Raw genomic sequence first — 13,453 nt, 5'->3', positions numbered from 1 at the left:
AGCAGGAAACTAGAAGATTGGGAAAACTTTAAAGGTCAACAGAAAGCCACAAAATAAGCTATAAAGAAAAGTAAGATAAAACATGAAAAAAAACTAGCACAGAATATAAAGACAGTTAGCAAAAGTTTCTATAAATATATGAAATGTAAAAGAGTGGCTAATGTAAACCTTGGTCCTTTAGAGGATGAGAAGGGGCATTTAGTTATGGGATATGATGAAAAGGCCAAGGCATTAAACAGGTATTTTATATCAGTCTTAGATTAGATTCCCTACAGTGTGGAAACAGGCCCTTCGGCCCAACCAGTCCACACCGACCCTTCGAAGATCAACCCACCCTGACCCATTTCCCTCTGACTAATGCACCTAGCACCAAGGGCAATTCACCTGACCCGCACATCTTTGTGACTGTGGGAGGAAACCGGAGCACCCGGAGGAAACCCACACAGACATTGGGAGAATGTGCAAACTCCACACAGACAGTCACCCAAGGCTGGACTTGAACCTGGGACCCTGGTGCTGTGAGGTAGCAGTGCTAACCACTGAGCCACTGTGTCACCCTCTTCTCAGTGGAGGACACTAATAACATGCCAAAAATTGACAAAGAGATAAAGGTAGGTGAGGACCTGGAAACAATCAATTATTATGGAAGAGACAGTGTTTGGCAAGCTAATGGAGCGAAGGATAGACAAGTCTCCGGGCTTTAATGGAATGCATTCCAGGGTACTAAAAGAGATGGCGGGAGAAATAGCAAATGCACTTGTGGTAATTTTCCAAAATTTGCTGGACTCTGAGGCAGTTACAGCAAATTGGAAAACAGCAAATGTGATTCCACTGTTCAAAAAAGAAAGTAGACAAAAGATGGGGAAATTATAGGCCAGTTAGCTTAACTTCTGTGTGGGGAAGATGCTTGAGTCTATTATCAAAAAAGAAATGGCAAGACATCTAGATAGAAATTGTCCCGTTGGGAAGACACAGCATGGGTTCATGAAGGACAGGTCATGCTTAACAAATCCTTTGGAATTCTACAAAGGCATTATGAGCAAGGTGGACAGTGGGGACCCAATGGATGTGGTGCACCTAAATTTCCAAAAGGCCTTCGACAAGGTGCCACACAAGAGGCTGCTGCATAAGATAAGGATGCATGGCATTATGGGTAAAGTATTAGCATGGATAATGGTTTGGTTGCTTAACAGGAAGCAAAAAGTGGGAATAAATGAGTGCTATTCTGGTTGGCAATCAGTAACTCGTGGTGTGCCTGAGGGATCAGTGTTGGGACTGCAATTATCTACAATTTATATAGACAATTTGGAGTTGGGGACCACGTGTAGTATATCAAAGTTTGCAGATGACACTAAGGTGAGTGACAGAGCAAGGTGTACAGAGAACTGTGAAACTTTGCAGAAGACCAAAGATACGTTGAGTGGGCAAAGGTCTCGCAGATGGAATACAATGTTAATAAATGTGAAGTCATCCATTTTGGTAGGAGTAATGGTAAAAAGGATTATTACTTGAAAGGTAAAACGTTGCAGCCTGCAGCTATGCAGAGGGAACTGGTTGTCCTTGTGCATGAATCACAGAAGGTTGGTCTGAAGGTGCAACAAGTAATTAGGAAGGCAAATGGAATTTTGTCTTTCGTTGCTAAAGGGGATTGAGTTTAAAAGCAGGGAGGTTATGTTGCAGCTGTACAAGGTGCTGGTGAAGCCAGACCTGGAGTACTGTGTGCAGGTCTGGTCTCCTTACATGAGAAAGGGTGTGCTGTCACTGGAGGGTGTGCACAGGAGGTTCACTAGGTTGATACTGGAGTTGACGGGATCGGCTTATGAGGAGAGACTGAGTAGACTTGGATTATATTCATTGGAATTTAGAAGAATGAGGGAGGATCTTATAGAAACATAAAATTATGAAAGGAATGAATCAGATAGAAGTAGAGAGGATCTTTCCACTGGAGGAGAAAGTGAGGACTGCAGATGCTGGAGATCAGAGCTGAGAATTGTGTTGCTGGAAAAGCGCAGCAGGTCAGGCAGCATCCAAGGAACAGGAGAATCGACGTTTCTGGCAGGTGAAACTAGGACAAAAGAGCAGAGCCTCAAAAGTAGGGGGAGCAGACCTGGGACGCTACTCCAGTTCGGGACTCGCCTCCCCACCACGGCCTCCGGTCGAGGACTTGTCTTCTCGTGATGGACCCCAGTCCAAGGCTTACCTCCCCACAATGGCCTCTGGTCCGGGACTGTCCTCCCCATGATGGTCCCCAGTCAAGGACTTGTCTCCCTGCAACAGTCCCCGGTCTGGGACTCGCCTCCTCCATTCTCCTCCCACTAAGTTTTAAAAAGTTGAAAATTTAAAAAAAAGAACACGCAAGAAGAGGGAAAAACAAAAAAGAACAGGTGGAGCAGAGGAGCTCCAGTTGGAGTTGCCGTACTCTGCCACCATCTTACCAGGTGATCTGCTGCAGCATAAAGATACCATGACTGCTTCTGGGATCAAGGACATTAATCTGAATGCTGCACTGCCTCTCAGCTGAGATGATGGAAACATTTTAAGTCACTGTGTATCGCAAATGTTGCCACTAACAGGATGGCATAAGCACAGTCAGTGGTACCCTGCAACCTAGGGAAACCTACAGCTCTCGCTCTATTAGTTTCTCTCTGGCAAGGGAAAACAAAAGGCATTGCGATTCCATAGAGCACTTTATGCAACTGGATTCTGGAGTGAGAGATGTTGGACCCAACTTCAGGGGGAATGGATGGATTGCCCCCTGAGGCCGGTTTCAAAAAACAATTAGCTGGTAGCTGATTAGTCCATTGCAATCCCACTCTGCAGCTATAACATGTCGTGGGTGGCGATTACAGGATTTCTCACCTCTCACTTGGGAGGGAGCAACACCCTCAGGAAATGCTGGCTAACTTCACTCACTGACAGGTAGTTCCATTGGTCCCAGCAGTTACCAAAGCTCCACATTGCATGTTCCCACTAGTACAGGAATAGGCCCCAAGAATGCTGCCACAGAAAGGTCATCCTCAGGGTTTGATGGTGGGGATGTAAGCTAGTGACCATGGAGTTGGGTGATGGGGCTGGAGACGCAGCAAGGTTAGGATTGGAAGGGTCTCCTTGAAGCACACAGGTCACAAAAGGTGCCCCGGTCTTCCTTCTGTTTTTGTTTAATTAGGCATTAAAAACAGACTCTGGATCAATGGTGCTAGAAAAGCACAGCAGTTCAGGCAGCATCCAAGGAGCTATTAAAACAGACTGCCAACTCCAACTGCCCTTCACGCCTTATTTTGGTTTGAGCAGTTTGGAGTCAATTGATTTCAAGCAAACTTGGTTCACCCTATTTGTTTGACCTTTGAAATTAAAACTAAGCTCTTTGGCATGTACCAAGCTACTCAACTTCACAGAATTCTCCAAACCACCAGACAAGTCCAGCTAGGTCACTGGAAATCAATTGACTAATTTGGTGGTGGGGCCGAGGAAGGAAGTGGCAGGGCTGAACAAGTTCAGAACAAGTGCACGGGATGGCATTCGCTGAAGAATTGTGCTCTGAAGTGGCTGACCTGGCATCGAGTGAACTTTAGACACCTGCGCTGCACACGTTCAACAGATGGATCATGCAGAGGCCTTCAACAAAATGGCCTGCAGCACTAACTCACTCTAGAACTGTACGCACACTGCTGACCCCATTTTGTAATTAAAATGATGTGCGTAACAATGAACAACTGGGCAGTAAGGAGTGGAATTTTGTAGCTGAACTGTCTCACTAACTGATGTTTCTTTGTTCACTTGAAGTTCTCCTAGTTCGTGGACATCCCAGACGGTGAGTCGGCTGGGAAACCTGCCTTTCGCATTGACCTCAACGTGGAATCAAGTGAACCAGGTACAACTTAAATGATTTGAATTCTAATTCACACAAAGTTAACTATTTGGGATGATTTCACCCTTTTTAATCACCCCCTAGTCTGTATTTTTTGTAGGCTCTATAGCCCAAACATTTTAACACTAGAAAATATCCCAAACCCCAAATATATGTAAATATATGTTTCATATCTATTTAATCCGTGTTAAACATACCTGGGAAAATTCCACATGTTGCATCCACCATTATGTTGCCTCAGTATGGGTTCAGGAGGTACAGACTAGCTTGGCACCCGTACCTAACCTTTCTACGTCATTAAGTTAAAAATCACACAACACCAAGTTATACTCCAACAGGTTTATTTGGAAGCAATAGTTTTCAGAGCACTGTTCCTTCATCAGGTGGTTGTGTGCTCAGAAAGCCAGTGGTTCTACATAAACCTGTTGGACTATAACTTGGTGTTGTGTGATTTTTAACTTTGTACACCCAAGTCCAACACCGGCATCTCCAAATCATTTCTACTTCATAGGCTGGTATCCTTGGAAATTAAAAGCTCTACAACATAGTCAGTTGCAGGAGTTTCTGGTTTTCTTGAATGAAAACCAATTGCATAGAATTCATACAATTTGGAAGCAAGTCATTCACCCCATTGAGTCCACACCGGCCCTCAGAGGACCATCCCACCCTATTCCCATAACAATGCATTTCCCATGGCTAATCCATGGCCTGCACACTCTGGGGAAATTAGCATCCACCTAACCTGCACATCTTTGGACTGTGGGAGGAAACCGGCGCATCCAGGGGAAACTCACGCAGACATGGGGAGAATGTGCAAACTCCACACAGACAGTCGCCCAAAGCTGGAATCGAACCCAGGTCCCTGGTGCTGTGGGGCAGCAGGAGCTAACTTCGGAGCCACTGTACCATTCCAGGTAGAACTCCATTCCAGATTTTGTCAGATTTCCTCCCATTAGCCATTAAACATTGTTGTTAATGTTGGAAAGCAAAGTCCAACAGGACTCACATCACTAAAGGCATGGACATCATCTTTTCCCAAATTTGCCATCCTCTGGCCCCTCAAACAAAGAACTGCCTGCCTGCAAATTCCAGCCGAGACTCTATAACTCTCTCTTGTTCCAGACCCTAGTAGTTCCCTTCTCCACATCCCCTTGCAGGCCCCTCTCTCCCTTGGCCTGGCAGCCCTCCTGCTCCCACCCTCTGTGACCTCTTTTTTGAACCTCCTCTCTTTGTATTGCTTTGCAGTCTCTTCCTTCTCTTCTGTCTGCTTGCAGTTCCCTCCTATCCCATCTCTGTAGTCTCTTCCTTCACCCTACACTTCCAGCCCCCTCCTCCCTCCATCCCTGCAGCCTCCTCCTTCACTCCCCTATTAAAGTCTCTCACCCTCACAATCCCCTTCTTGCCTCTCACCCTCATCAGCCCCCCTCCTCTCACTTGCCCTTTCAGCCTCTTCCTTCGCTCTTGATCAGCCCTTTGCTGCTTCAGCATTACCTTACAGTGAGCCCTGTCCCTTGACCCACAGGAAGAACGTCCAGGCACAGTCCACTGCAAAACCCAACAACTCTATTGCCGCTTACCTTCATCATACCCAGGCTATTGTTGGTAGATAAGCAGGAGCCCGTGATTGGAGAACCATGAGAGAAAGAGGTGGGATCTCAGATCAGAGATCCTCCCAGTTCGATCCTGTTTTTATTTTATTCGATTAGATTCCCTACAGTGTGGAAACAGGCCCTTCGGCCCAACAAGTCCACACCAACCCTCTGAAGTGTAACCCATTCGGACCCATTCCCCTACCCTATATTCACCTAATCTGCACATCTTTGGATTGTGGGAGAAAACCAGAGCACCCGGAAGAAGCCCACACAGACATGGGGAGAACGTGCAAAATCCACACAGACAGTCGTCTGAGGTGGGATTCAAATCCGGTTCCTGACGCTGTGAGGCAGCAGTGTTAACCACTGAGCTACCACGCCACCCCCAAGGTCAGCTTATTTTCTGATGCACAGAGCCACGTCTGCACTGATTGAGTCTGAGGGAGGATCAGTGCTTCTCAAGCCCCTGAATGGCTGGGCTCCACTAATTCTCGCCACGTGTGCCCTTTATTCCCAGGACCTGTTTCCTAAACCTCTATCCCAGCCTTTCTCCCATGCTGGTGTCCTATGAATTTTCCAACTTCTCAAATTCACTTGTCAGTATATGTTTCTTTTTCAGGTAAATGTAATCAGATTCTGGTTTATCTCAGCAAGAATCCGTAGATTTGAATGAACAATTTGCTCTGGATAAGAATTCTTTTACTAATCAAGGATTGCATATAATTAACCGTATTCCCTTTTCCCTGCAGTTAGTCTTTTCTGAAGCCGTCCCAAGATTTATTCGGAAACTGAAACGGTTTACAAAGTCCAAAGATGTAGTCAGGTTTTTAAAGCGGCTCAGACAAAGAAGAAGAGTGAGGAGAGCTACAGGTAATTTGATATTACTGTTTTGTATTAGTGATGAGAATGAATAATATAGTACTACTTTCTTCATGGCGATCTCATCAATTAAAATGAAGCCTTGAAGTTCTTTTGTAAATGTGGTTGGTTTTCATGAGTAGATTCTGTATCACTGAATTGACTTAAGTTTCACAAGGATCCCCCATGGATGGGGTTACAATAGATGGAAGCCTCTTGGAGCTATTAAGTCCTGAGCAACTCTTTGCAAGAGCAACTCACCCAGACCTGTTTCCCCACCCGTTACCTGTGAAATAACTCGACAGAGTTACCAACTCACCGTTAATTTACACATGGAATGTCCTTGACTCTAATCCAGCTCCCTCAGAGCCAGTTCTCAAAGAGAACAGACTCTCTGACACTCCTGTTTATATCTGTCAGCCAGGACTCCCTGATTGGACCAGATTAACAGCCTCAGTCAGGAACTCACATTGTGTGCGGTCCAGCTAGCTGACTGTGTTAGAGTTGGTACAACCTTGAGCTGTGCAAATCTTTTTATCTAGAGTGGAATTATCCTTGAGGTTTTAAATACAGGGAGATTAATGAAAGTAAAAATCCTGAAATTGTTTGAAAGCAGCATTAATGCAAGGGGAATATGTTCAGTTTGAGGATGGTGTCAATTCAGAGTGACTGGTTTGTGCCATGGGTTTGCTGATGATTGAACAGGTCAAATCCCAACCTGCAGCTTACTGAGCACATGGCTCATGGTGCTGGATTTGCTTCCTTCATTGCTGTTGTCTCATTGCGGTGTTTGGACTTGAGGCATGACACTGCACGATGAACCAGTTGTCCTCACTTTGAGCTGGTAAAACAGGATCTGAGAAGACAGGAAAATTTCCACTTTGTGGACTCAGTTCAATCCACCTTGGTTAGTGTTGCATGAGTTTTCCCTGAATGCTTCTGGAGGTGGAATTGAGAAGGATGTGAGTGTTTCCTTGATTGTGCGTCAAATCCAGAAAAGCAATAGATGTTGTTGATGGAATTTCTCTCATGCTGTTGTGCATCACCGATAAAGCCTGGAGCTCACTGCTGCACAAGAGTATGACAACATCTACTGATTTTTCCACATTATTTTCCATGTGCCTAATTTTTCCCCACTCATTCAGCCTGTCTACAAATACGGGGAGAAAGTGAGGATTGCAGATGCTGGAGATCAAAGTCAAAAAGTATGGTGCTGGAAAAGCACAGCCAGTCAGACAGCATCTGGGGAGCAGGAGAGTCAACATTTCGAGCATAAGCTCTTCATCCTGTCTTCTACCCATGCTAATATTTTATCCACTACACCATGAACTCTTATTTTCCTGATCTTTCTTTGCCAATGGTGACCTTTTGAGACAGGTGGTTGTGAAAGTATGGCATGTGCTCAGCATATTCCAAGGAACCTCCTTCAAAATGTCTACGAAGTGGAATATTTAACTGAGTAGGTCTGGGTTGACATGAGTTTTGTTTATGGCAGCATTCAAGGAAAGGGTTTAAGAATTTCAGAATTTAATTGAGACTGGCTTAAAAATCTAGAGCAGCAATACTGAAGTCATCATGTCTTTGTTTTGGCTCATGGAATCTGAAGTGAAAGTGTGTTCTGTACAAACAGTATTTAATACTCACACTAGAGGGCAGTTGATGAGATGAATAGCCACATTAATGAAATAGATTGTAAATAGTGTGGGGTCCATCACACTGCCTTGCTTGGCATCAGGCTATATTTGAAAGCATCTGTTTCAGATCTTCCAACCAAGATGTTATCTCTAGATGAATGGACTCGAAGGTATCATTTGAACTCAGTGACATGGCTGAGATATCTTCTAATGTCAGCTGAAGTTCAAAGTGATTTTATTCCTGTAAAGGACCTTTCTCAACAATACATGAAATGTTAATGAAATTTAATCATTTCCAAAATATCAAGCAACATATTGACAAATTTATACTTCCAAATACATGCTTCATGTGCCTAATGTATGTATCAAAAAATGGTAGTAATAAAGTTTATTAGTCGGTAAGAAATCCTGGAGGATTTGCTGGCTTTATTACCCCCAGATTCCTCATTCTGCTCCTGACACACAGTCAAGAAATATTGACGAAAGTAATGTATTGGTGGAAACCTTCGCATTAACTGTTTGTAATATGTTGCAAAGAAATTAAAAGTTACCCTTGTGTGTTGTGCATGGACCAAAATAAAATATATTTCTGACTTCTTGTTCATGTTTCTCCCTTTGCCTCTCAGTAGACTTCCAATTCACACACTTTCCAATGACCACTGCATGTTGCCTGTATCATCTCTGCCCTCCTCTTTGTCTCTGACGTGTTACCTTCTTCATATTGAATAAGTCTATCCAAGCCTTGATTTTGTTCCGTTCCATTGTCTTCCAATTCCCAATCTTTGTGTCTCTCACATATTTACAGTAATTGAAAGGACTATTCTCATGCTTTACCATTGAATGGCCTATCCATTGCCACTACACATGAATTTAAATCATAATTTATTGATTCGAAGACTTTGCATGAAAAATAATTTTAATACATTGATAACAAATTGCATTGATGCATCAGGCAAAACTTATTTACAGGATGTACAGTGGGACAGATAACAGCGGAAGCCATTAATGAGTTGACCCCAGTAAACTATGATGCCGCCCAGTTGGAAGTCTGTTTGAGTAATACTTTATTAAAGGGTAATGTGGAGGAACTGGGAGCGCTTGACTTTGATTCTGATCAGCTTCAAGTTCTGAAAACCAAACTCAATCAGGTAATTAACATGATTGATGCTTTGTTCTCCTCATAGAAGCCATAGTATAATATTTTATTATTGCTACTTTAACCTCAATGGCCTAAGCATTAATCGTACAGAATGAATCTCATTCCCTCCGCCACCGATTGTGTTCTGCTGGGTTATTTATCCACATTAAAAGAGCTACACAATGAGCATTTTCCTTGATCTATGTCGGAAAGTAATATTTTCCTCTGTTGTGTTCATTTCTACCTTTTGTTAAGATTAGCAAGCGGAAGATCAGTCAGTTTAACTTCAATTTTGGGGAAAGTTCTTGAGGCAATTGGAGTCATAGAGACATAAAGCTATACAGCACAGAAACAGGTCAGCCCAACTCGACCATGCCAACCAGGTTCCTAAATTAATCTAATCCCATTTGCCAGCATTTGGCCCATATCCCTCTATACCCTTTCTATTCATATACCCAGCCAGATGCCTTCAAATTACTTGTGATAGACGGGTCGCATGGTGGCTGAGTGGTTAGCACTGCTTCCTCACAGTGCCAGGGAACCGGGTTCAATCCCAGCCTCAGGCAACTGCCTGCGTGGAGTTTGCATGTTCTCCCCATGTCTGTGTGGATTTCCTCCGACAATCAAAGATGTGCACGTTAAGTGAATCGGCCATGCCAGGGATGTGTGAGTTAGATATATTCGTCAGAGGTAAATGTAGGGGAATGGGTCTGGGTGGGTTGCTCTTCGGAGGGTCGGTGTGGATTTGTTGGGCTGAATGACCTGTTTCCACGCTGAGAGGTTCTATGAAATGCTGAGATCATAAATGATGACAGAAATGCGTGAGACATTTCACTGTTGTTGATGTGTGGCATGGTGGCTCAGTGGTTAACACTGCTGCCTCACAGCGACAGAGATCCAGGTTCGATTCCAGCCTCAGGCGACTGTCTGTGTGGAGTTTGCACATTCTGCATGGGTGTCCTCCCGCAGTCCAAAGATGTGCAGGTTAGGTGAATTGGCCATGCTAAAAAATGTCTATTGTGTTCAGGAATGTGTAGGTTAGGTGCATTAATCAAGGGTAAATGTAGAGTAATGGGGTTTGGGTGGGATAGTCTTCAGAGGGTTGGTGTGGACTTAGATTAGATTACAGTGTGGAAACAGGCCCTTCGGCCCAACAAGTCCACACCGACCCGCCGAAGCAAAACCCTCCCATACCCCTACATTTACCCCTTACCTAACACTATGGGCAATTTAGTATGGCCAATTCACCTGAACCTGCACATCTTTGGACTGTGGGAGGAAACCGGAGCACCCGGAGGAAACCCACGCAGACACGGGGAGAACGTGCAAACTCCACACAGTCAGTCGCCTGAGGCGGGAATTGAACCCGGGTCTCTGGCGCTGTGAGGCAGCAGTGCTAACCACTGTGCAACCGTGCCGCCCACCACTTGTAGGGCCAAAGGCCTGTTTCCACACTGGAAGGGATTCTGAGAATTAGTGGTCATGTGGAAAATGGCAGGTTGATTATGAAGAGTTGATTTGAGTTTTGAAAGACGAAATTGGATTTCACTAACTTTTTGGAGTTTTTTCAAAAGTTAGCTGAAAGGGTCAATGAGGAGAATTCTGTTTGCTGTGGTGTACATGAACTTCAAAAAGCATTAGATACAATGCCACTATAGACTTGAGAAAAATTATGGACTAAAGGGATAAGAGCAAACAGAGAGTAATGAATCTATGGATTTTGTTGGGGCTCCAGGAAGGATTGTCATGGATTCTCCAGGAATCAGTATTGACTCCCTTACTTCTCATGATATGTATTAATGACTTAGGCCTTGGTCCACAGAGGATGATTTCAAAGGTTGCAGATGATACAAAAGGTGGAAGCTTTGGTAACTAAGAGGTGGATAGTGTAGGACCCAAAAGGACATCGGCAAGTTGTTGGAATGCACAGCAAAATGTGAGGTGCTGCATTAGGAAAAGGAAAACAAGAGAAATTAAGGGGAACAAGAGCAGAGGGATCTGGTGTACATGTGCACGTATCATTAAAGGTGGCAGGATAGGTGGAGGTCAATAAAGCATAAAGATTTGTTAATAGGACCATAGAGTACAAGGACAAAGACACTTGTTAACCTCAGCTGGACTACTGTGTGCAGTGCTAAGCACCACACTCTTGAGAGGTCTGATAGAGTAGATACGGAGAGTCTGCTCCTGTTTAAATCTATGCCTCTTGTTCTCACTTGAGATCAAAAGTGCACAAATTTGTAAAGTGATTTGCAAAATTACATGAGGACATTCTGGACTGCAGTGCCTGGCAGAGGCAGGGCCAGTTGGTGTATTTAAGAGAGTGTTCGATGATTATTTAAATAGTAAAAATGTGCAAGGGTGCAGGGTAAAGACAGGAAAATGACTGTATGTTGTGATGCTCATTTGGCAGGTCAGTCAGACACAATGGCCTGAATAGCTGCTTTCTTCTATACTGTGATACGTCTGTGATTCTGAGAGAAAAATACAGTAGCACAAGGATTTGTAAGCATTTTAAACGTTTCAGTCGCAATCATAGTCTGCACAAATATTATGGATTTTCCAATGGTTTCATCCCTACATCAGGCAAAAGAGGCATCTTGTAACATCTTCTTGCATTAGGTAACTTTCCCTGGTGGTCTTGTGGTTAGGATTTAGTGCTTTCACCATTGTGGCCTGGGTTCGATTCCCGGCCAAGGAATGTGAGTTTATGTTCTTTTAATTTTTCCTTGAAAGTACAGTCACAAGTAGGGTAGTGAAGAAGATGTTTGATATGATTGCCTTTATTGATCAGTGCATTGAATGTAGGGGTTGGGAGGTCATGTTGTGACTGTGCAAAACATTAGTTAGGCCATTTTTGGAAAACTGCATTCAGTTCTGATCTCCCTGTCTTAGGAATGATGTTGATAAACTTGAAAAGGTTCAGAAAAGGTTACAAAGGTGTTGCCAGGGTTGGAGGGCTTGAGCTATAGGGAGAGGCTGAATAGGCTGGGGCTGTTTTCCCTGGAGCATCGGGGGCTAAGGGGTGACCTGATAGAAGTTTATAAAATCATGAGGGGCATGGATAGGGTGAATAGCCAAGATCGTTTCCCTGGGGTGGGGGAGTCTAAAATTAGAGGACATAGGTTTAGGGTGAGGGGGAAAGATTTAAAACGGACCTAAGAGGCAACCTTGTCATGCAGAGGGTGGTGCATGTATGGAAAGAGCTGCCAGAGGAAGTGGTGGAGGCTGTTACAGTTACAGCTTTAAAAGGCATCTGGACGGATATGTGAATAGGAAGGGTTTAAAGGGATATGGGCTAAGTGCTGGCAAATGGTTTATGGTCAGCATGGACGAGTTGGACTGAAGGGTCTGTTTCTATGGCTCTATAACAGCAGATGAAGAGTTAATCAGTCCATATAAAGGTAAACTTGAACTCTTGCAAAATGTTAAAAAGGCTTACATTTTCTCCTTATTCGTTGAAAATGCTGCATTATTGAAGTGGTATTATTTGTGAGAGGCATAACTTATTAATTATAAAGACATGTCTTTTATAAAACACAGATTCAAAATAATACTCTCAAATATAACAAACTGAAATGGAAATTAGTCACAGACAATACTTTAATTGCAACAGGTGGTTAAAATTGTGTGCTTGGAAATAACATCTAAGTGATTTAATATTATTATTTTGGATTTCCTGAAACAGATTTACCCCAATGGATTACCAGAAAACCAGATTCAGTTGCTGGGGAACATATCAACAGTGTTTAATGCAACAGAAGTCAGCAGCTGGAATATCACTCAAGTTGAAACACTTGCTGCATTAATGATGCAACAGCTGGAAAACACAACGGTACTGAAACCAGGAGAATGGGCATTTAAAATATTGGTATCTGCAAATAAATGGGAATTTCATTCTGAATAAGATGTGAAAACTAATTTCTTGAAACTCTAGGATGAATTTTTAATTCACTTCAATGCTGTTGGTTCCTTTGATGATTGATTAAACTAGTTAAAGTTTCATGAGCATGGGGCAGCATAGTGGCTCAGTGGTTAGCACAGCTGCCTCACAGCGCCAAGAACCCAGGGTCGATTGTGTGGAGTTCATACACTCCACCCTGTGTCAGCGTGGATTTCCTCTGCTTTTCTCCCACAGTCCAAAGATGTGCAGGTTAGGTTTACTAGCCATGCTAAATTGCTCATACTGTCCAGGGATATGTAGGTTAGGTGGGTTAACCATGGGAAATGTGGGATCATGGGGATAGGGTAAGGTGTGAGCATTGGGTTTGGGTGGGATGCTCTTTGGAGGGTCGGTGTGGACTTGATGGGCTGAATGGCCTGCTTCCACACTGTAGGGATTCTATGACTCTATGAAAACGGG

General features: G+C 43.7%; 1 protein-coding gene across 1 annotated transcript in view; it reads left to right on the top strand.

Moving 5' to 3' along the window:
- Positions 1 to 13,453, top strand: part of LOC122560428 (uncharacterized) — a 200,925-nt gene that overhangs the window by 112,586 nt on the left and 74,886 nt on the right. The window contains exons 110-113 of the mRNA XM_087998069.1: positions 3,784 to 3,871; positions 6,210 to 6,330; positions 8,922 to 9,100; positions 12,779 to 12,925. Coding sequence (XP_087854195.1) covers positions 3,784 to 3,871; positions 6,210 to 6,330; positions 8,922 to 9,100; positions 12,779 to 12,925 — 535 coding nt within the window. The remainder of the gene's footprint in view (positions 1 to 3,783; positions 3,872 to 6,209; positions 6,331 to 8,921; positions 9,101 to 12,778; positions 12,926 to 13,453) is intronic.

This window comes from Chiloscyllium plagiosum, unplaced genomic scaffold (genome assembly GCF_037043375.1).
Source record: "Chiloscyllium plagiosum isolate Xiang-an unplaced genomic scaffold, Cpla_swu_hap1 HiC_scaffold_20, whole genome shotgun sequence".
Classification (NCBI taxonomy): Eukaryota; Metazoa; Chordata; class Chondrichthyes; order Orectolobiformes; family Hemiscylliidae; genus Chiloscyllium; species Chiloscyllium plagiosum.
This window is presented reverse-complemented; position numbering and strand designations above follow the sequence as displayed.